Below are 23,521 nucleotides of genomic sequence, written 5' to 3' on the forward strand. Positions count from 1 at the left end.
GTTACCCTCCGTGCAACAAACCTCTCGCGTTTGAGTCCCCGTAGCCGATCCTCATGCGATGGAAATCCTTCCTCCAGGTTCCGGAGCACCCCACTATTGCTGGAAATTCCTAACAAGATATCCTTTAGCCTTCCTGACTTGTCATACTCCCACACAGTGAAGCAGCACATGGGGGTAATGCACTCCCCTCGCCGCCATCTTCCCGTCCCCGAGTTGTATTCTTTATTAAAATTATATTAATTTTCTTTAAATACTAAATTGAGTATTATTTGATAAAAGCTATTTGTTTTGCTACAGTACAGTACAGTATGTCCCTTAATGGATTCCCTGTTATTATTAAATATTTCAATTTATGATGTATTTTCCTTGTTTTTTCACAGTGTTTTCTTGATGAATTGATAAGGGATGTTTCTATTATCAAATCTCATTTTATTTTAATTATTTATTGCTATTCACACATATGTGGATTTGTGTATACACAATTTATAACACCTTTCTTATGATTTCTTGGAATAAGAAATCACCTCTTATTCAAAGTTTCCTTATTCTATACAATCACTGTGCAAGCTATCATTTAATTTTAAAAATCACTTTAAGTTTGATTTTATTACTATCAGTTTACAAAACAAAAACCAAAATTGATAGATGCTCCTTATTTTGAAATGATGTAGAACCAGAATTTGTGCCTATTTATCTTTCTTTTAACACACCAGTGGACTATAGACAGTGAAATAAAATAAAAACTGTATTTTACATTGAAGTATAATTAATGTATATATAAGGAAAAAAGTATTTCATTTTGACACTTGTCTTTATATTTCAGGTGTGTCATTAGGATCTTTTGAAGATTATTAAAACATTAGTATAAAGTAAAATTCTGTAAAGAGCTGGTATAAATTTCTTTATTCACATTAAGATGTTCTGTTGGTACAGTAATTTTACAATGTTGAACTTATCGATAAGAATGCAAAAGAGTCACAGAATTTTCATGCTGGAATTAAATTTTTTTATATTAGCAAAATTATATAAAAAGTTTTATTATAATGTATGATATGCTTATCATGTATTCATAGGTAGCATTTCACTTTTTTCTACCAGTTCTTCACTGTATGTTCTTGTTCTTCTGGCCTCACAAATATTGAAAATTACTATATTTTTTTAAAAAAAGGTTCTAAACTTTCTCCAAAGAAAAATGTCTTTCCTATGCATCTTTTTTTTTTTTTTTGCATGGAAGCAGAGGTGGGGATTTAACTCATGATCTCAGGACATGCTAGGTAGAAGCTCTATCACTGAACTTCTTCCCATTTCTGAAAAATCTTCCTCTTCATTTCACTTTTTATGATCCACAACTGTCCTATACTGTGAGAAGGCAGTTTATCCATAATTTCACACACACACACACACACACACACACACACACACACCACATCCTTATACAATTGTATTCTTATACAATATATGTGTATCATTTCCTTTATTTCTCACAATCATTCTTTTGGGGAGATCCTTTTGAAATAACATGATTAAATAACAGTTCATATTATTCAGAGTTTATATGAGGTCATCAGGTGTGATGAGGCCATTTGAGAAAGTGGGAGACACTGTCCAAACCTGTGTCCTCTTTTAACATTCTATTTGACCTGAATATTCTAGATATTGTACTACATTTAAAATAGAATAGAAGTAAAATATATAAAGGAAGACATCTTTTGTATTTAATCCAGGACTCTAGTGACTAGCTTTTCAGAGTTATGGAATCAAATCTACATTTATATTTCTTTTTTTAAGTTGAAGAAAAGCCTTAATGAGTGCTTTTCTTTTCCAGTAAATTGGAATGAGACACATTCCTTTTTAGGTCACTAAGTTAATCAAGTCAGGGATTCATCTCCATTGTCATTCTTATCAGTTCCTGATATAATTTGCATTAAGAAGTTTGTTTTGTTTTGTTTTAAATGTTCTTTTCTGTGCTGACTAATCCTCTTTCAAGTCTGTGAAGCTAAATGTTTAATAAGCTGTATTTTTACTCTCTAACTAGGAAAAAAGAGCAGTCTACAGTCTGAACCATCATTGTCTTTCACAGTGAACAAGAGAGGAAAATGAGGAAACTGGCATTCATTTAATAGCTGCTCCATTCCCGACTCTATTGAGCACCGTACATATATCACTTCAATTACTTCTCTAAGCTAGTCATCCAGACATTGTTCCGCTTTTATTGATGAGAGAAGTAAGGCCTCGTGGATGTGGTTACTTTTTTGTATAGTTTTATACCTTGAAAAATGATAAGAACAGTTTCTGTGACTTCAAAGTTATCCCTTTCCATTATTCTTTACATTGACTTTTTCCATTTGTCTTTGAATATGTTCTGCAATATATTTAAACATCGCCAAACCCTAATTCTTAGAGGTAACCCCTTTTAACAGTTTTAGAGCAATTTAATGAGCTTCTATTTACTAAATATAAGAAAATGGATCTTATAGTATCTACTGCTTGCAATTAAATACTTGCAGTTACATATATTTTAGAAATGCATGCTAGGAGGCTGGAGTTGTAGCTCAGTGGTAGAGCGCATGCCTAGTACATGTGAGGCATTCTATTCCATTCCCAGCACCATATATAAATAAGCAAATAAAATAAAGGTCCATCAACAACTAAAATAATATTTTAAAAAAAGAAATGCATGCTACTAAGTATAGTGTATCTCATTCTTTTTCACTGTTATTTGTTAATGACAAGTCAAGTTCATACATTTTTAAGGTAATTTCATAGACACATATGTATAACTGTAGAATTTAGCATTGTATTAATAAGATGTAGCTCTATAATTAATTCATCCTTAAAACGAACAACATCTAAATTTGCCAAATTAAACTTTAGTTTAAGTCTGAATCTTTTTCAAATTCCCAGACCTTGTTTTTCTTTTTCTGGAAAGCCATCAGTCCCCAGGATTTTATTCTGAAGGTTCATTATTTCTCTCGCTAGATTTTGTATTTATCTGTGTACTTTGTAAAAAGGTTTAGCCTTTTGTTATTCCCTCCATTTTAATGATCTGTACTTTTGACGTTTTTTTTGTACTTAAGGATCAATTATCCTGTCATTTTGCATTTTTTTGTGTGTTTTAAGAAAATTTAGAGAGTTCAATCTCTTTTTCATTTGTGAGAAATTAAATGTGTCTATCCTAAAATTCTTCAGCTAGTCAGGATCAAAATGAAGATCAGTACCAAGCTCCAATGGCCTATATCCTATACTTTTGCAGGAATATTGATTGGTATGCTGGTGCGGTGTGTGTTGTGGATGTGAGTCCACACCTCACTTTGCTTTCTTGTAAAGGATACAAAGTGATACTTTACATTTTATGAGAGAACTGCATTTCTTGTTCCAGTGGAGGTGAGAAAGATTTACTGACCAAATCTTGTCTGGGCTTCACTGTGACCTTTTCCAGCATGAGCACTTGGAGTTAGAACTGCAGTCCATTTTCTGATATCTTTCTTGCCCTTTTAGAAGAATATTAAAACTAGCTAACAGTGTGAAAGTGGAAGAAGGCCACCTAGTCTACCAGGAGAAATATGGCATTTAATCTTGAATAATAGCAAGTGTTTTCATATATAAGGGTATATAATGCAGATTCATTAAATTCGGTTTAATTATTAAATCTCTTTTTATTTTTTTATTCATTTGGTTTTTTACTGTCCTGGGGATTGACCCCAGGGCCTCATGCATGATAGGCAAGTACTCTACCTCTGTGTTACAAGCACTAGCTACTACATTTCTTTTTTAAACAGTATATTATAAAAGTAATGCATGCTCAGAAACATTTTTTTTAAACTGTAGTTAGTGAAAGTGATATGCTCAAGTTCGGGACCCCCAAAAGACCACCAGAGACCAAGATCAATGTAAGCAGCAAAGACGCGTTTATTGCGAGCTAGCTCAGTCCTCTGCGCACACAGCAGCAACTGGTGACACTGAGAGTTTGCAGCAGTTTTATACACTCTTTGGGGAAGGCAGAGACTTTACATACATCATAGCATCTCTTAGCAAATCATCACACACTGCGGGAAAATCATAAAACAACTCTAAAACATGATTAGCACATTCACTGGCGGGAAAAAGTTGGGTAATGGTAATTGATTAGTACAATAGGGGGATTCAATTTGAACTGATTGGTTTAAACCATGAGGGGTATACGTGCTGAACCACATGTTTTCCCAACATGTTATCAACCACCATAAACTACTGAGAGGGTCATCTGGAATTCCAGGTATTTTCCCTGTCTCATGCTGATTGGTGGTTGCTAGGGGATTGATATGGGTCCTCACCTAGCCTGAGTCAGGGACACCTGGCACCCCAGATCTCTCCTGTTATTTGTAGACAAACAACTCAGCAGGGTGGGTATGTGCCTAGGAATGCTCTGTGGGTTTTTCCAAGGACAAGGGTCACGCCCCCTTCCTTGGACAGGCTTTGCTCTGAGGTAGATGCTGGTTTCTCAAAAATGGAGTCACATCAGTTTCTCAAAAGTAAAGATTTTATATGTTTTAATATATAAATATATTATCTTGACTGATTTTTTCCATTGTAAATTTTGTAATGATATATTATTAAAATTTAAGTGGTAAATGTCACTTTTACTCACAGTATTAACCAGAGATTAATGCTAGTTTTTGTTTTATATGTTTTTTTTTTCTTTTCCTTATATTTTCTGGTTATGCCTTTCTTTTGTTGGGGAGGGTGTTTTGATGGAAATCTGTCATAAAAATGACTACAGAGTAAACCAAATAAGTACTAGTAATGTAACCTGAATCCTTGTAAATTGAAGAGGGCAGGCTGAAAATGTAGTGAGAATATGTGTATCTTGGGCAATGACTTTTTAGTAATTTTAGGAAGGATATCTTTTGAATATCTTTTTTGTTAAATTAAACAGCAATAATGGAAAAACATAATGAATCAATGAAAAGATGAAGAGTTTTAAATAAATTTATTAAACTTCAATAACAAAAAAATCTTGAGAAAATGAATTTTTTCCCCTAGTAGTTTGAAAATGTGAGATGAGAGGTTCAAGCTTATGGAGTAACTTTACATAGAAAAAAAGACAGAAATCTTAGCAAATCATTAATTGTCCATTAGAATGCAGAAATGAGTTTTTTAGATCATATTACAAGGATAAGTGCAATTCCCAAACAGCACAAATGGACCAATAAAAGCTGATAAATGAGCATTATGAGTATAAATCCTTTGTATTTCTTCTGTTTCCTGAATCACTAAAATATCTCTATTTTTATACTAGCTCCTAAGCAAAAACAAAACAAAACAAAAATGCAACTAAATCCCTAAAATTTCTGTGCCATTAATTGCTATGAGACTATTTTCAATTCTAACCAGCAGCTTTAGGTTTGAAAATATATTCCAAGTGATAATGCTTTTGATATTTGAAGTAAAATCTACTCATAGGAAAACCAAAGGGAGGGGGGGGCTTCAATTACTTATTGAATAATATTTTTTATAATGTTATATTTTAAGATCACTTCAATAATGTTTAAAGCTAAAAACTTTATTAGATAATCTTTTATTAAGCCAAAAACAAAGAAGTAGCTGGATTAAGTATTATTCTTAAGTAATTTTTCTGACAGAATTTACATTTCATATTGAAGAATTTTTGTAATTCCTCTAACTGAACTGGAAAGCATATGAGAAAACATTACTTTCCCTCTCTTTTGTCAAAACTGCAAGATATAGCCCATAGTGTAGATTATTTCATCAGAATATTGGACTTTTTTTTAAGGTATCAAAATAACTCACAAAACAAAACTATAATATTAAAATAAGGGGAAAAATTTGCATCAATTTTTAGCATTGTGGAATTTTAATAATTATTTTTTATTTTATTTTCTACCCAGTCTGAAGTTAAAGGTATCATGGCTGAAGTTAGATATTATTACTGAAATCAAATAGAATGATCTTTGGCTTAATTTATGAAATAAATCAGAGGTCACCAAGTAATGGCCATCATTCCAGATTCTGTTTGAGCACACCTTTACTTGTTTACTTACTACCAATGACTGCTTTCTTATTCCAGTGCTCAGCTAAGTGATTATGACAGAGCCCATTTGTTCCACAATGCCTAAAATATTATTTTCAACCTTTTAAAGACAACTCATGCTGGCCTCTGAAATAAATACACACAGACATACTATACACATCATCAGCCATATTACAATGCACATTTAAAAAAATTGTTTTCCTGAAAAATGTTTGGACACCGAACTGATAATTTGTTCTAATGTTGAGTCCATTATGTTTCCTTGGATTACAACATTTATATTTGTCGTAATTATATATTTTTTTTCTGGCAAGAACAGGTTTCATATAACTATCAGTAGAATGAAGAATTAATGCATTAATCAATTACAGAGCACTTGCTTTGGGCAGAAAATTGTATTAAGTACCATTGATATAAAAATGAATGATGTTGTTCACTATCCAGTGGGAGGGTTGTGGAAAATGCCAATCAATCTGTGCTGCTGTGTGTTGAATAGTGTATGCTCCAGCACCTGGATTCCTACTGTGAAACACTAAGCCCCCATGTAACTGAAGACAGAACTTTAAGGAGGCAATTAAGTCATAAGGGTGTAGTCATAAGTAGGGAAAATGGCCTCATAAGATGACAGAGAGAATTATCTCTTTCTCTCCCTTCACATATAGGAAAGGTTACCAGAGGACCCACCACCACCCAGAATGTGGCCTTCTGCCAACTGGGAGGAGAGTCCTCACATGAAAACTACGGTGCCACACCTCCACCTGAGACTTTTAATCTGTAGAACTGTGAGAAATAACAATGTGAACTGGCTGGTGTATAGTATTATTTTGTGATAGCCAGAACTAACTAAATCACTGTGTGTATGCCCAAGACAAAATGGAGACAGGCTGACAGAAAACTCAGCTTCTCAGGACTCTAAACTGCAAGGATCTCAACCCTGACTTAAAATGCTTAAAAAAGCAAGAAGTCACTCTTTGAACTGAAAATTCCCAGGTTTAATTGACTTTTGGTATCTTTTTATTCAGGTGCTCAAGTGATGCAGTCAGGAATCTGTTTCTGCACTTTTCATTTTTTTATTATTTGTTTTATTATTAGTTGTTCAAAACATTACAAAGCTCTTGACATATCATATTTCATACATTTGATTCAAGCGGATTATGAACTCCCATTTTTACCCTGTATATGGATTGCAGAATCACATCGGTTACACATCCACTTTTTTACATACTGCCATACCAGTGTATGTTGTATTCTGCTGCCTTTCCTATCCTCTACTATCCCCCCTCCCATCTTCTCTCTCTACCCCATCTACTGTAGTTCATTTCTCTCTCTTGTTTTTTTTTTCTTTTTCCTTTCCCCTCACTTCCTCTTATAAGTAATTTTGTATAACAATGAGGGTCTCCTTCCATTACCATGCAATTTCCCTTGTCTCTCCCTTTCCCTCCCCCCTCTCGTTCCTGTTAAATGGTGATCTTCTCATTTATTTATTTATTTATTGATTGGGCTTCATTTTTAAGTAATATAGTATCCGTGGGCACCACCAGATTTATTGATCTTTCAAGCAGATAATTATCAGCAAAATTCCAGATGTGGGTATCATTAATCTCTATTGCATTGCATGCCCATTGCTAAACCACTCAGGGTTCCTAGGGAGACAAAAGAGGCAAGTGTGGCTCTTGTGCCCATTGCAGACTGAGAATATGAACAAATGATTCTCCAAAGCAAAGTCCAGGTGTTTTGGGAAGGGTGGATGTTAGATGGGACTATAGATGGCAGCTACATGTAGTTCAGTTAAAAAGTTCTTCTAAAGGAACTTTCAGAAATACACAAATTATGAATACTTAGTATTTTCTGCACTATTTCTTTGAAATGTTTGGTGCTACAAAGAATGTGGCTTTTGTCTTTGACAATACACATCAAAAAAGTATATGGAAGACAACTACATTAACTAATATTTAGGTAAAATGTTGAAGTGCTTGTATTATGTACCTTCTGATAATAAGATAGTTTAGAAATTTGAAACAAAGTTTTTAGGTTTGTATATTCCTCATAAAGAAAATGCTATTTTTATTTTATTGACTTTTTTTTCACTTAAAAGAATTATGTTTGAATTTTTTTGTCACCAAAAAGTTTGGAGAAATCTTTATAAAAGTTAGGTATGAATATAAATATAACATGATTTTTATATTATCTTTGATTCTCTCCTTTATCTATGGGGTTAATTTCATTTATTTCCAAATAATTATATGAAATTGTTAATATGTTGTAAGATTTGTACTGTCTTGAAAATTAAATATTGTAAAGATATTAGTATTTTTGTTTCTTAGAATTCTATTCCATCTTGTTTTATTATTTTCTGAAATAAAAATAACTGCAATTTGCATCATTTAGTTATATGACCTCAGTCTACTATAAAGAAAAATAAATTCTTTAATGTTTTGTGTCTAAGCATTTAAGAGAGATAGGAAGGAAGTAGTGATTTGAGAAATTATTTCTGTAAGCAATTTCTAAATGAGCTAAATGAGTTGTCTCCTCCTCATCATCATCCTCCTCATCCTCCTCTTCTTTATGGTGTGGCTCTTAGTATCAGTAAGCAGTTTTAATTTAGAAGAGCTTGGTGCCTTCTCAGTGACAGAAATATACTCACGAATACCATATGACGTCTCTCTTTTAATTCATACAACAACTCTATAAAATATGGAAATAATTATTATCTCTAGTATGTAGATGAGCACTGTAAATCTTAGGTCTAAGTAATTTGTATAAGCCATAATAGCTGGTACTTACGGAACAGGGATTTATCCTTAAGTTTGCCTAATTTCTTAGCTACTTTTTAACTTACTCTTATTCTCATGAAACTATACACTTAAATGTCTTAAACACACTCTTAAATGTCCTTAGAATATTAGTATGGCTCATTGGTTTATTATTCCCATATGAAGTTAAACATATGTGACTACTTGCTGAGTGAATAGAAAATTTTTAATAAAGGAACATCCTTTGACTGAAATATACTAAAGTAACATTCTCTGACACCTTTTTCATTGTTTCATGAAGTAGATATAAGAATTCCTTGAATATTAGGGTAAATATTTATTAGAACACATATCTTTTAGTTTTGGAGAATAAAACCACATGTTAAAAGTGACTATAGAAATTAGTTATATGGTTGTTAGGTAAGATGGACGTCCAAAAGAAGGCTTTTTATATTTGTCTCTTACCATTTTATAAATTCTGGCTAGTTGAGATAGGTTTTTTTTTTTTTTATGTCATATTCCTAGACTGGGTCTGTGTTACATCAAGAAAAGTCATTGCATGATTTAGAGAGTTGAAATAATGAATTTCCTAACGTCATCTAGGAGGTTGACTACTTACTTGTGTCCATTTAAATGTTTCAGATGCCCCTTCCAACATTTCAACTGGCTAATTTTTAATCCCCTGCTGTTTTCTCTTTGTTAAACTTCTGCATTTCTAGTTGGCATGCTATTAATGGCAGTCTCCCAGTATTCTTTCCCCTCTGTAAAAACAGCAAACACATCTCTCAGTTTGCATACACTTGCCAAATGTCTATCCGTTTTAGACTTTTTATTTGCAATGTGTTTATTTATCAAATGGATTACTATAACAATGAGAAGCATATGTGTTTTTCCCCTCTGCTCTTGTCCATTTTTGTACTTCCCTTTTAGAGTTCTCCAGTTTTTCCATCATTTTTATGTAACTTGCTTCCAGCTGAAAACTCATGATAGTGGTTTTCCCTCAAACTGAAGCAGGTATCGCTCTATAATTAGACTATAGGAAATGTTGCAGAAGGAATCAGTAGCCTTCTTTCCTGCTTCAAGGGACTGTCTGTATTCTTTGCAACACACTCAGATTTAATATCCCTCAAAAGCTACAATCTATGAGTGTGTGTGTGTACACACATACATGCTATATATAAACATGCCACATACATGCATAAGATAAATACATATTTATTTATAATTGCCTATATTTGAAATATATTACCCATCAATGATAACTCAAAACAATATCTAGCAGTATAGGTGTTTTGTTCACGTATGTATGGTTCTGTCTGGAGATTAAATCCTTTAAAATGTAGTGGAAAATTTTTAGTTTGATTCCATCCCAGTTATTGATTCTTGGTTCTAATATGTTGATGTGTACATAATGGGAAAAAGTAGGCCCTAATCTTCATCATGTGGGATTAGGCCACAACTTCCTTAATAAGAATCCTATAGCACAAGAATTAAAACCAAGAACCGATACTGTTAATAACCAGCTATCTAAGCCTTGTTTAATATATGCATTTCTGAGAAATTTGAATCTTTCTTATTAATTTTGAAAATTCATTCTTTGGAGCAAAAACAAACACCAACAAATTCTAATTATCTATATGTGTATGGATTTAAAAAGATACATTGGAAAGAGCTAAATATTGCAAACATATCTATTACAGAACCAAAGGATGTATATCCAAATTATTTCTTTTAACATCTGAGATTCTCTTTGGGGATAAAGGTGAACATTCAAGAGAAGAGACAATAATCAGCAGAGTGCTGCCGTCTGCCACCAAGGTCCAAGGTCCCTTGCAGCACAGTATTGTGCCTGCTGAAGAATCCTGGAGGTTTGCTAGCAGCCATTCAGAATTCCCATTATGTACACATCAACATATTTGTCATCTTCCTTATATAGCACCACTATAACTTATGCCGCCTTTTGATTATCTGTTGTGGTAGATTGTAGCACCAGCCATTCATTTTCCAAAACAAGAGTGCACCTTGGTTTCTTTGTTCTTTTAATTCCTGACATTTTCAACTAATCATAAAGACCTAACATTCTCCACTTTAAATATTTATTGATTTCACTTATTTTCTGCATCTCTATTATGCCAGCCCCATGCCTGCAAGCCTGTGCTTCATAGATGTATTTCCTATAAAGATGATAAATTCACCTGTTTTAAGCAATGAGATTATATTGTTCTTTGATTGTGTCTTAGGATTCTACTTGATCAACCCTATCAGTTCAGACTAATATAATGTTAACCTGGTAAATTATATATAAATAATGTAATTTCTTAAAACAGTGGTTTCCTTCATTTGTACATCATATTGGATTAAGTCCCACCCTAATATGAACTCATCTTAAAGGTTAACAACTACAAGTCTTTTTCTAAGTATTAAGGTTGCATTCTGAGGTTCTGGGTTAGGGGTGTTGGCACTTAAATATACCTTTTTGAGGAATGAAATTCAACCCAAAACAGTGACCATTCTATGTGTTTTCATGTCACCCATGCATATACACACATCTCATTATACTTAATCCATTCTTGTTTTGTCTGTGATGCTGGGGTTCAAAACCAGGGCCTTACACAGGCGAGGCAAGCACTATACCACAGGCCTTTCATTATAATCAACACTCTATTCATGTGTCTCTCTTCTCTAAGAGATTCTGAGCTCTTTAAAGCATGTGGAGTATCTAATCTATCTTTGTCTTCCTAGTGTTGGACATGTTGTAGGCTTTTAATGCATGTTGATTAAAGGCATAAATCTTTGTTCACTGGTTTTAAAAATAGGCCTTATGATAACAAAGATTACAAGGATTGATAATGTCATATAATATCTAATAATCTGCTTTTTATTTTCTCGTTACTACAGAGAAAAGGTGTAGGAATACCTTCAATCAGGAACAAAGGGAATATAGTTCTTTCCCAGAGTCCTCATTGTTTCACAGCCTTGGGGAAATTTTACTTAATTTCTGTGTGCTTATCTATAAAATATAAATGAAAGAAATTATGGCTTACAGATTCACTTTCAGGTATTTCTATTTTGCATTTCCCATTCTAGAACCACCAGAGACTCAATGTAATCATAAAACAGAGGCTCTGTAGGGAAAGCCTGGTATGTCATGCTAAGGAATTATTCACTCTGGAGAAAATGGTCAGGAAACTCAAGTAAGGATAATAAATAAAAGCTGTAGTGAGGCTGGTTAAGAAGGGGTACACCACAGATGTAGAGGAGTACACACTGAATATACAATTGATTGGATTTTGCCAAGAAGGAGGGAGAAAGAGATTCAACTCTTCAATTAGTCTGTTGAGTTCCTTAAAAGATGCCAGATGTGATCCTGAAATTTCAGGCCTCAGTAGAATGTAATTTCTGATAAATTCCTGAATGTCTATGTCATTCTCTGTGTATATATGTACTTCATTGAGACCACTATTGAAGTTATGATATCTTGTAATTATAAATTATGTACATTTCTGCCAAAATATATTTCATGCTATCTTGATGTAGGTAGGCAATGTCCTATTACAATATGTATTATTTTATATATGAATGTAATAAAATTCAAAAAGATATTTTGTTTGCATAATTATTACTTATGTATTTAATTTTATGTATTTAATTTTAGTTTAATTAAAATTATACCCACATATATTCCATTCCTTCAATTCCTAAAAATGTACAGATGTATCTTAATCATTATTAATCTGTAGTGAAGTCTCCTATAAAGCCCAAAACATGGCGTATGTTTGGGGAGGGAGATGGTTTTGAAATGTGGCACCATTCCCCACAACTAAATGGTTTCTAGTCTTTATTTCTGTTACTGAAAATTATTTTAATTAACCTGTTCATAAATGAAATCTAATGATATACTAATGTAAAGATTATGGTATATTTATAATTTTAGTAGATTGATCCAGTGATAAGAAAAAATTAAGTTTTATAATGCTAAGTGACTGCATTCTGCTGAGGAACATTTTTACATTGAACCCAAGTGACCAAAACTTCTTTGTATTTTGTGAGGTTTAGTTGTAGAATGCTTTACTTTTTGCCTGTGAAGTTGATTCATTTTAGAATTCCAGATTAAAGGCTTAAAGAGACCTGTTGATTTGTAAATCAATCATTTTTCTTCCACCTTTTTAAATTTTTCTTACTACTTAAAAGTAATTATCATACATCTTAGAGTCAGTAAGCCATCATTTGTAGAGTATATGTATCCTTCTGGGTTGCATGTTGTATAGTCCCATGTTATTGTTTTTTAATCATCAAAAATCACATTTTAATTACAAACCAACAAAAAGAAGGTCTTGAGGGGCTTCATGTATCATTCTGTTTCTCATAAAACAGGGCTCCAAATGTAAACTTCTGACTTTAGATCATTTCTTTATCATTAATGACATCCAAGCTCTTAGCCTGGATTTTTTGGTCTCAGAGAATTATTTTACATTTTAAGAATTATCAGTACTCTAAGTACTTACATATTTTGTGTATTGTGCATATTTTTCAAATATATATGTTTATATATGATTTGTTGTAGGTAATATAGTATAAATCCATTAAAGACAGTAAAAATAAAATGATCACTTTCCAATATTACTTTTTTCAATCAGAAAATAATAAACCTGTAACTACTGTTCTATAGAATTGTATTTAAATGATGAAATGTATATGAATAAAGAAGGTACTACACAGTAGGTAAGTGTACAAATATTTATATTTTTATATGACGAAAAAATTAGTTATTAGTAAAATGTATGAAATCTCCATCCTTAAATGAAATAATAGTGCAATAATAATTAATATTGATAGTGATGTTTTCTCTCTCAAATAATGATTGTACATGATTCTTTCTTTAAAAATTTCTCTAGAAGAGTATATTTGATATAAGTGTTTATAACTTCATAATTATAAAGCAAACGCTAAAAAAATAAATAAGTTAATCTTATTTAGGTTCAATAATAGAAAGTTCCTTCATTGCAACTTCCAATTGTATAGAATATACATTAAGTATTGATTTATTTATCTGCTTTTAATGCAGAGACACCAACTGCCTATTACTGAAAATGGAAACAAGAAAAAAATAACTTGTGTTCACTTTTCCAAGTATTGTTTAGTTTCCTTAAAAAGCAGTTTTCAATACCAGATTTCCTTTTCTCTCTCACCTAAATATTAGAATGTTGATGATACTGTCCCAGGTTATGCATTATCTTGTGTTAAATATTCTAGACCCATAGCTCTCAGGTGTGGAATAAGGACCACGTCTCCGAAAAAGACCCACATGACACACTGTATAGGAGATGTTATCAATCTATAAGTGATATATATGGAGTGTCTGGACATGTAGAAAGTTAGATTCCCGTTTTGTCACACTTCCTGGGTGACCTGTACATTATTTTTATAAAGGGACTCAATACTGAAAATAAATATAATGTTTAAGAGACAAAGAGATATACAATAAATACAGGATAGAACTTGGGGAGGATTACATAAAAATAATTCCAATGAAATTTGCCTTCTATAAATTCTATTACATAAAATTTTTAAAAGTTTTAAATGTTATCAGATTATAAAGTAGTTATTAGATGATACTGAAAGAATATTGTCCTCCTTAAATTTAAATATGATTTGGACTGATCATGTAGTAATAATGTTCACTAATATAATAATCATGTTCACTTTGTTTTAAAAATATAAAATGTTAAGAAACTGAAAACTCCAAATTATTATATAGCTGAGTGATAATTACAGTTACTGTGAATCTTGCAATGCTGATCTCTATATTTATGTATCTGTAGAGCTTCATAAATGTTTTTAATCTTTTTTTTTTCGTTTCGATATGGGCTTTTCAGCCTGATAAAGGAAGAATCACTTCATTTTTAATGGATGTCTAGCATCATACAATAGGGATTATTTTTAAATCTATTTGATCAGACTCTATACTACAGTGCCCCATACTATATATTTTAAAAGTAAGATAAATAACTTTAAGTCTGAAAAAGATTTTTTTGTATTCCCCAGATTTTTAGGGTTTTTTTATTTTTATTTTTTTGTAACTGTGATACAAACTTTCTATGTTAAATATGAGGTTCTTAGGGCTGGGGATATAGCTCAGTTAGTAGAGTGCTTGCCTCACATGCACAAGGCCTTGCATGTTCGATCCCCAGCACCACACACACACACAAAAGTTCTTTATTAGTCTGTTTTGCATTACTGCAATGAAATACCTGAAGCAGGTAATTTGTAAAAATAAAAGGTTAAGTTAGCTTACAGTTTTGGAGGTTCAAAGTTCAGAATTGGTTGACCACATTGGTTTGTCCTCTGTACAGGGTGACAAATCATGGTAGGAGCATGTGTAAAAGCAGTCATGTTTCAAACCAGAGCAGAGAGAAAAACTGAGTCTGGGGTTCTACAATCCCCTTTGAGGGAATGATCTCAGAATTCCCTCCGGTCAGATCCCTCTTCTTAAAGACCCACAGCTCATCCCAGTTATACCACCTTAGGGAGCAAGTGTTTTCATATGGAACCTTGGGGGATGTAACTAAATCACATACAAGCTTAACAGGAAACTTGAGAGAATGATATATGAGATGGTGTTTTATGCCTTCCATTAATGCATCCACCCCACTTCCTCCTGTTCTGTTCACTCCCCTGTAAGGGTCAGATCTTTTAAGAGGAGATGAGGTACTTCTCTGACCCTAAGGTGATGAACCTTCAGTTGGCAACAACAGTTTGTGGATGTCAATCTTTGGTGTGATTATTTTACAAAGAGTTATGTTGATATGGCCTAGGAATTGGCTCATTTGGGCCTCTCTTCTTCCAAGGATAGTCTGCTGAGTGAGTTATGTATGAAACATTCTTACTGTAAAAAAAAAAAAAAAAAAAAAAAAAAGACTTAGAACCCCCTGCTTTGGTTCCTGTGTATTATCATTTCAAGTAATCTTGAACATATAGTAAACTTCCAAGGACCATAAGAGAAAATCAAAGAGATTTTCATGAATTTAAGCCACAGGAATGACTTTTTGTTAAATCACTGAATTATTCAACTTGGAACCAACCCACTTTCTAATCTTTAACATAGGATTTGAGACCCTTATTTTAACATATGATACCCTTATTTTAAACCAATTTTATTTTATTGTTATTTTTGCTGCCCTAAGCATTCTAATACAAACAGAAATGACATCACATTTCTGTTAAAATTGTTGCTTCATGGTGATACCATAAATTGAGGCAATTGGGATATAGGATTGAGATGTAACTCTACGTGAGGTCATCACTGGAATTCATAGAGTAGTCAGCCTAACTAGTCCCAGTACCAGAGATTAGAAATGAAAGCCATAAGGGGAAGTGGGCCTTTGAAAAGAAGTGGTCTCTGTCACTGGCATTTCTGAGCTTTATTTCATGTTTTATTATGCTGAGCCATGCCTGTTACATTGTTATACTTATGAAGTCTGAAGACAACTGAAATAATTTTTATGTAATATAAATAACTCCCTACTGCACTCAAAAACCCATGCCTGAGTGCATCAGTGAGTTTTTTTAATCTCACATAAACATAACCTATTCTATCTTCATATTTTATAAAGTAACAGATATATCTGACTCAGGAGGCTTAGGCAGGAGGAGATCAGTGTTGCTAACACAGTAAGACATATCTCAAAATAAAATTTAAAATTGTGTGTGTGGGGGTGTGTGCTTGATATGTACCTCAGAGGTAGAATATTTCTTGGTTCAGTTCTCAGTACTGAAAAAACAAAAATCTACGTTTGAGGACAGAGTTAGAGACTAAATATAATGCAATATTCATTTATGTCTGCATTATACTCCTGCTTTGTAAATCTTTTCTACTGTATTTTATTTTTATTTTTTGAGAGGGAGTCTTGCTGGGTTGTTCAGTCTGCTCTTGAACTTCTGGGCTTAAATGATCCTCAGCCTCCTGTGTAGCTGGGACTACATGTGTGCCAAGGCACCTGGCTTGGAAATAAAGACCAAGTGTATGCATATGCATTTCATGCACTCATTTAGAATTACTTGTTTGCCTCTTTTTTAGCACTTTATTAAAAGTGATAAAAATCAAAGGCATTTTTTTAGTTCATCTCGTGACTTAGCTTTTATAAGCTTTAATGCCAACTGATTTCAACATAGAATTTCGTAAAATTCCCTTTTCTTTACAGTCCTCTTTCTCAAGGCTTCATTCTGTTTCTTCTTGTTTTTCTCTTTTATAGTTTAGTTTGGAAATATAACGTATTGACTTTAAAAAAAGTCTTAGCTAAATGATTCAGTATGACATCCTTTCAATTCATTTGTTTGACGATATATACAGGTAAAAAATATAAAGCTCTCAAATGTTGCCACAGGTAGATGGTAAGGAACTAATACAGATGCAATTCCATTTATTGTTCAATGAATTTTTTTCAAAATTATATCTAGCTATTGTTATAGAATTCAACTTGTGAAAGATTTATTTTCAAAATCGCTCTTACAGAACCAGTACTGAAATATTTTTCCTAGCAATATATATGAATTTGTTAATATTAAAACACATTTTCATTAATTTTGGAAACCTACTTCTATGACTGATATGCGTGTATCTGAAACAATTAATCATTTTATTTTTTTGGAATAGGCCTCAAAAATATTATATGAATGTTGACTGATAATTATGATAATTTGCTTTATCAAACATTGCCAGGAATGTGTGGAATATTTGGAAATTGGATTTCCTTGTGAGATCACGATTGTAAGGTCAGGCACTGGTGAAAAAAGGAGGCAGATTAAAAACTGCTGTACAAGGCTTTATTGAGATTCGCTCCAGGGCGAGACCCTCCAGTCCAACAGAGCGGGTCCAGAGGAGTCGTGCCCAGGCTCAGCTGGACTGGAATTTTATTGGGGTTTAGGGCAGGAAGGGAGAGTGTAGGGCAGGAAGGGAGAGTGTGGGACCGGAAGGGAGGGTTTTAGGATTCCTTGTCCTCCTGGGGTTGGTTGGGGGATCTTGCTGAGCTCCAGGTCCTTCTAGGATCAGTCAAGAGATCCCACTGATTGACAGGTGGTTATCACTGCTTGTCTGTTGGTATCTGATTGGTTATTGCCTGGTGCTTTGTTCTCTTAGCCACCTCAAACCGACCTAACAACTATACTTTCAGAGTTTGGTTATAAATCCTGAGCTCAAGGCACTTTCACTGCGGTGACTAAAAGACCTGACCAGAATAATTGTAGAGGAGAAAAATTATATTGGGGGCTCATGGTTTCATAGGTCTCAATTAAAAACACCAGGTTACATTCCTTAGGGATCAAGTGAGGCAGAACATCTTGGCAGAAAAGTATGGTAGAGGGAAGTGGCTCACATGATGATCAGGCAGTTGAGAGAGAGAGAAACTGAACTCAGCTTACGAATTTATACCCCAGAAGCATGCCCCCAGTGACCCACTTCTTCCAGTCACACCCTACCCACCTTCAGTTATCATTCAATTAATCCTATCATGGAATTAATTTACTGATTGGGTAAGGCTTTCATAACCCACACACTTTCATAACCCACATTTTACCTCTGAATATTCTTGCATTGTTTCACACATGAGCTTTTGGGGACACCTCAGATCCAAACCATAACACACTGGGTTTGATCATCAGCACTGAAAAAAAAATTAAATCTCTATTTTCAAAATTTTTTCTTTATTTATAGAATATTATTGAGTCAGTTTTGTAAGTCTTTAAAGTTAACACACAGAAACATTTGTGTATGTATGTATATGTGTATACATATGCATGAAGAGATTTATGGTTTTTAATTTTCCACCAAAATATTTTAGAACATAGGGAAATAATATCTTACACTGTAGTAAAATTTTGTCTTTAAATTGTGTTTTGTCAAAATAAAACTATTTAGTACATAAATATCAAATAGCCATTAACAATAAAATATAAATTTGATTTAATATGAATCAACAAATTTTTATTAATTTTTCAATGTATATCCCATTTTGAGATTTTATGTGAGATTAAATTGAAAATACATCAAGTTTCAAAACACATCAGTACGCTGATTTTTATAAGGTACTTTACAAGTTTGCCTTTATTGGTCTGCTAAATCTTGCACATTTTTCCATATCTATAAGAATAAATTTTGTGCATTTGGGAATTCCATTGCAATCAGAGCAAATTAAACTCAAAACCTTTATACTGGAACACACACACACACACACACACACACACACACGGAACTGACAGAAGCAGAGAGTGGAGTGGAGGTTACCAAGATATGAGGGAGTGGAGTAGGGGAAATGGTGAGATGTTGATCAGAGTGTAAAGTTTCAGTAATGCTTGAAGAGCATACTCTGGAGACTTAACTTATAGAATGGTAGCCACAGTTAATAATAACTAGTGCATACCTGAAGTTTATTAAGAGAATAAATCTTAAATTTTCTCATCACAATAAATGATAACTGTGAGATGATGGTTATGTCAGTTATTATGTCAGTGTGACTATGGTTATCATTCACAATGTATACTTATACCAAAATATCAAATTCTATACCTTAATTATGTAAGATTTTATTAGTCAATAAAGATGTAAAAATAAAATAAATTTCAAATAGAATATAAGTGAACATGCCAAGTTTAAAGTATTATCAGATATGGGTTATTTTTCTAATAAAACTTGGGTTTATCCAAACTAAGTTTTCATAAAGAACTTGTGTTGTAGTTGGGTTTTTTAAATTTGCTTTTTGTTTTAAAGTGAATTGTTTTCTGTTTCTGTTCTCAATTCACAGAATTTGTGTTTTTTTCCCTCTATCACTACTCCTTTGTTTTACATTTATCTCAAATGAACTCATACTATTTGTAATGAATTGTTATTAACCCAACCTGAAACAAATGACAAATGATGATAATGGTTAACAATAGCAAAAACTGTACCCTATTAGGAACTTAAACAACAACAACAGCAACAAAAACTGACCTAATGTTTTTGTGAAACCTGAATTTCCAAGAGTTTTTTTTTTTAAGAATTCTCTATGATATTTACTACTGTCACCTTCTGGTGACACAAATGTTGGTTTGGAGATTGTTTTCACAGAAAGTTTCCAATGAAAATAATTCTGAATTTTTATCACTGTAAATAATGATTCAATTACTTTTATACATTTTTGATGTTTTCTCTGTATTGCTGGACTAGGATGTATTTGAACATATTATTGCATTCTTTTCTCATCCTTTATTGTGGTTCTAAAAATACATTTAATATTAGGTATGAAGAATATTTGTCTTAAGAAAAATTTGTCTTAAGAAAAATAATATTATAGGGATTGAATATGCCCTTTCCCTTAATTTTAAGAACATTTGATACAGAAATAGTAATAAAATTCTAGATTATTTTTGCAAATGAATTTTGTAAAGCAGTGTTGTTTTGTATACAACAATGATGAAGACTCTAAATATATTGCTGTCATAGTAATTTTTGGTTTATATGTCTCTTCACATATTCTCATTGATTGAAGGCTTCCTTGATGTATCTTTAATTAACATTAAGATTCTTGCAGCTCACAATGGTGACTAATATTTACAGCAAATGATTGCTTATCAAATTTTCTTATGTATAGATAAGTTATCTGTATGTAAGTTATCTATATGTAATTTATAATGTAATGTGAAAATTGTTTTGGTATAATTGCAAAAACCATATCACTTAATTTGAGATACCTTTTTCAAATGAATCATCTTTGTAATAAGAATGTACCACTCTTTTTAAGAAGCATGAGTACACTAAAATATCAAGTTGTAAGTTTGGCATACATGTAAGAGGATGGTCACATTTACACTTATGTCATCACACAGTTGCTTAATCATCTGCTCAGACACTGCATCCACACAGGGGAACTTTAGAACTCATTCACCCTCAGAATCCACTGTTAGTCTGAACTGCCCAATGAGTATATCGGCTTTCATTTATCTTTCACTGATAGCATAGAATATATTTTCAGCTTAAGATATTCACTGATGAATCAATTTTAATTTAGGGACTAAGTAAAATTTTCATTAAGCCTGACAAATGGTAGCCTTGAGTAGACATTTTAAATCAAGATACCTCATGTTAGTTATGAAATATGGACTGCATCAGGGATGAAGTGTTTCTTTAAGAAAGTAATGGAAAACATTTAGCCCTGAGGTTATATTATACTTCTGAATAAACACTTCTGAATAAATACTTCTGAAGTGAATAAACACAAACATAAACCAGGAATAACTAATGGGTTCATCCTATACATTTTGTGCCAGCATTACGGGTAGGATAAACCGTTGTTTTTCGACAGAAAAATTTACTTATGGAAAGAAGAATTGAATACAGAAAGATTTTAAGTAAAAATTGTAGCAATGAGGTCCCTGTGAACTTGAGTGTCTTTTTCAGTATTTTTTCATATTATTTTATTACATGTATTTTTTTCTGAAAAATAAATTAAGTCCAGGTCTATTAGTCTAATTATCACAGAAGTGCCCAGGTTATATTTCTCTTACAATAATCATATTTATTATCTTCTTTATTATAAGAGAATGTAATAATTATATAATAAGATATAATTTTAAATTATATAGATAGAATATTGGTGTTTGTGATCTATAATCTGTGAACTTAATGTCATTATTTGACTGAACAGAAGGGAAAATGGGAATGAATCATTTTTATTATTTCTTTTATATTATATATATCATTAGGATACATTTTGATATAAGCATAAAAGTATGAAATAGAATTTGCTATAATTTAGTCCCCAGCACTTCCCATCCCTTACCCTGTTCCTCTACTCTACTGATCTTTGGGCAATTTATTCATAATTTTTTTTCATGTAGGTAGACTTGATATTGCAATTCACTGTGCTATATGCCTGTGTGTACATACTAATTCTTAAAATGGTTTTGTTTATGTAGTAAGTAGTATATATAAAAAAATTAAAATATAAATTTTTAATATATGAATATTAACTTTTTACTGATTTTTTTAAGGCTTGGGTAAAGTTTGTCACTTTTCACTGTCTTTAAAATGTATGTCATCACAATCAGTGAATTTATTTTATAACTGATGAAACTCTGGTTATGTTTTCTTCGGGACATTTTTTTTTTAAATGGGTGTGGGTCTTTCCTGTTGAAAAATGTTCCTTACCCATCTTCACATTGGCAATATTCTATGGACCAGTTTGTGTTTCTTCCGCAGAACTTAACTTTTGCCTCAAAATTATGATGTATTCAACCAAACATTAGTTAATATAAGAAAACTGAATATGTTGATTTTTATGTCTAGTTTTTAAAAAGAATATTATAGATAATGATTCCCTTAATCACTCTACAGTCCTAAGTCCATCAAAATCATTCTTAAATAGGTAACTAGAACTAAAATAAAGTTAGTGTTGATGTTGATAATGATTTAACTTAACACAAACTTACTGTTTCTTCATTTTTTTTAAATTTCAGATGCAATAACAGAACCCAATGTGCAGTGGTGGCAGGCCCTGATGTTTTTCCGGACCCATGTCCAGGAACCTATAAATATCTTGAAGTGCAGTATGAATGTGTTCCTTACAGTATGTATATTCCTGTCTTTTCTTGTAAGAAAAAAATATTAATCTTTGCTTTACATGAATTTATAAAACATTATCTGTGAAAAAATTTAAGTAATCATATAAATGAAAAAAGGGGGCTGATTTTAGCTTTTGAGGATCATAGACCTTCCCCACCATTGGAAGAATCAAATATTTCCTGCATATTCCTGCAATGTTTATTTTTAATATTTCCATACATCAGCACCTATTTTGACACTCTTTTCTTGATACAATAATATAAAGTATTTAAGAAAAGGTTGAAGAAGTACCATGCCAATCCTGCATTGTCCAGGTCTGAGCAAATGGGAAAATAGAATAAATAATGTGCATATAGTGGTACAGAAATTGATTACTTTTTAATTTCATACAAGGAATTATAACTAAACTTCACATGCTGTCAATACTTGGAGATTTAGAAATATATTCCAGAGGAAATAGACTGTAACAGGTATAAGGATTTTATGAGTTAAGGCATTCTTCACAGTATATTTTTTAAAGCTTCAGAAGGATATCTTTGCAACCTTTATGTCAGATATATGATATGGGCCAGGAATATATATATTTTTTTCTTTAGGAATAATGAAGTATCAAACAATCTGAAGTGGAACATTTTCTGAATTTTTTACCCAAAGGAAGACTTACCATCGCAAAAACTTTTTTGAAGTGACTAGTTAATTATTCATGGGATTTTTTTTTTTTTTTTAGTGAAAATCACTTAGGAAATCCTGTAGTCTCATTTTAGATATTCAGCTCATCCCAAAGATAGAAAACACCTGGGATCATAAACAAATCCCAGGTTCCAGCTTCCTTTGATGTCTCAGAAGGAGCAAAATATCTGGGGATCAGCTGGTTTACTGAGCCAAGAGATAGTTCTAAACTTGCCTGTTTTGCACTTATTTAAAGCAGCAACACTTTACTCAGGACTTAGAAATGAACATGCTTAAAAAATAGAAATTTGACCACCAAGAAATAAATTGAAAATTAAAAATCGTAATGAAAGAGATCAAGAGACAGTTTCAACTTTTGTTATCTGTAGTGTGGTTGATTAGAGAAAGTTAAACCTAGTAAAGTTTGATATACTGATCTTCCTTGTTATGAAAAAGCATTAAGCATTTTGTTGA

At 32.3% G+C, this 23,521-nt stretch overlaps 1 protein-coding gene across 30 annotated transcripts in view; it reads left to right on the top strand.

Annotated features, from left to right (window-relative positions):
- Positions 1-23,521, top strand: part of Adgrl3 (adhesion G protein-coupled receptor L3) — a 790,900-nt gene that overhangs the window by 421,537 nt on the left and 345,842 nt on the right. For all 30 annotated transcript variants that reach the window (XM_048784572.1, XM_048784544.1, XM_048784554.1 and 27 more), the window contains one exon: positions 22,273-22,382. In XM_048784572.1, the coding sequence (XP_048640529.1) occupies positions 22,273-22,382 (110 nt within the window). The remainder of the gene's footprint in view (positions 1-22,272; positions 22,383-23,521) is intronic.

Source organism: Marmota marmota, unplaced genomic scaffold, assembly GCF_001458135.2.
Source record: "Marmota marmota marmota unplaced genomic scaffold, marMar, whole genome shotgun sequence".
Classification (NCBI taxonomy): Eukaryota; Metazoa; Chordata; class Mammalia; order Rodentia; family Sciuridae; genus Marmota; species Marmota marmota.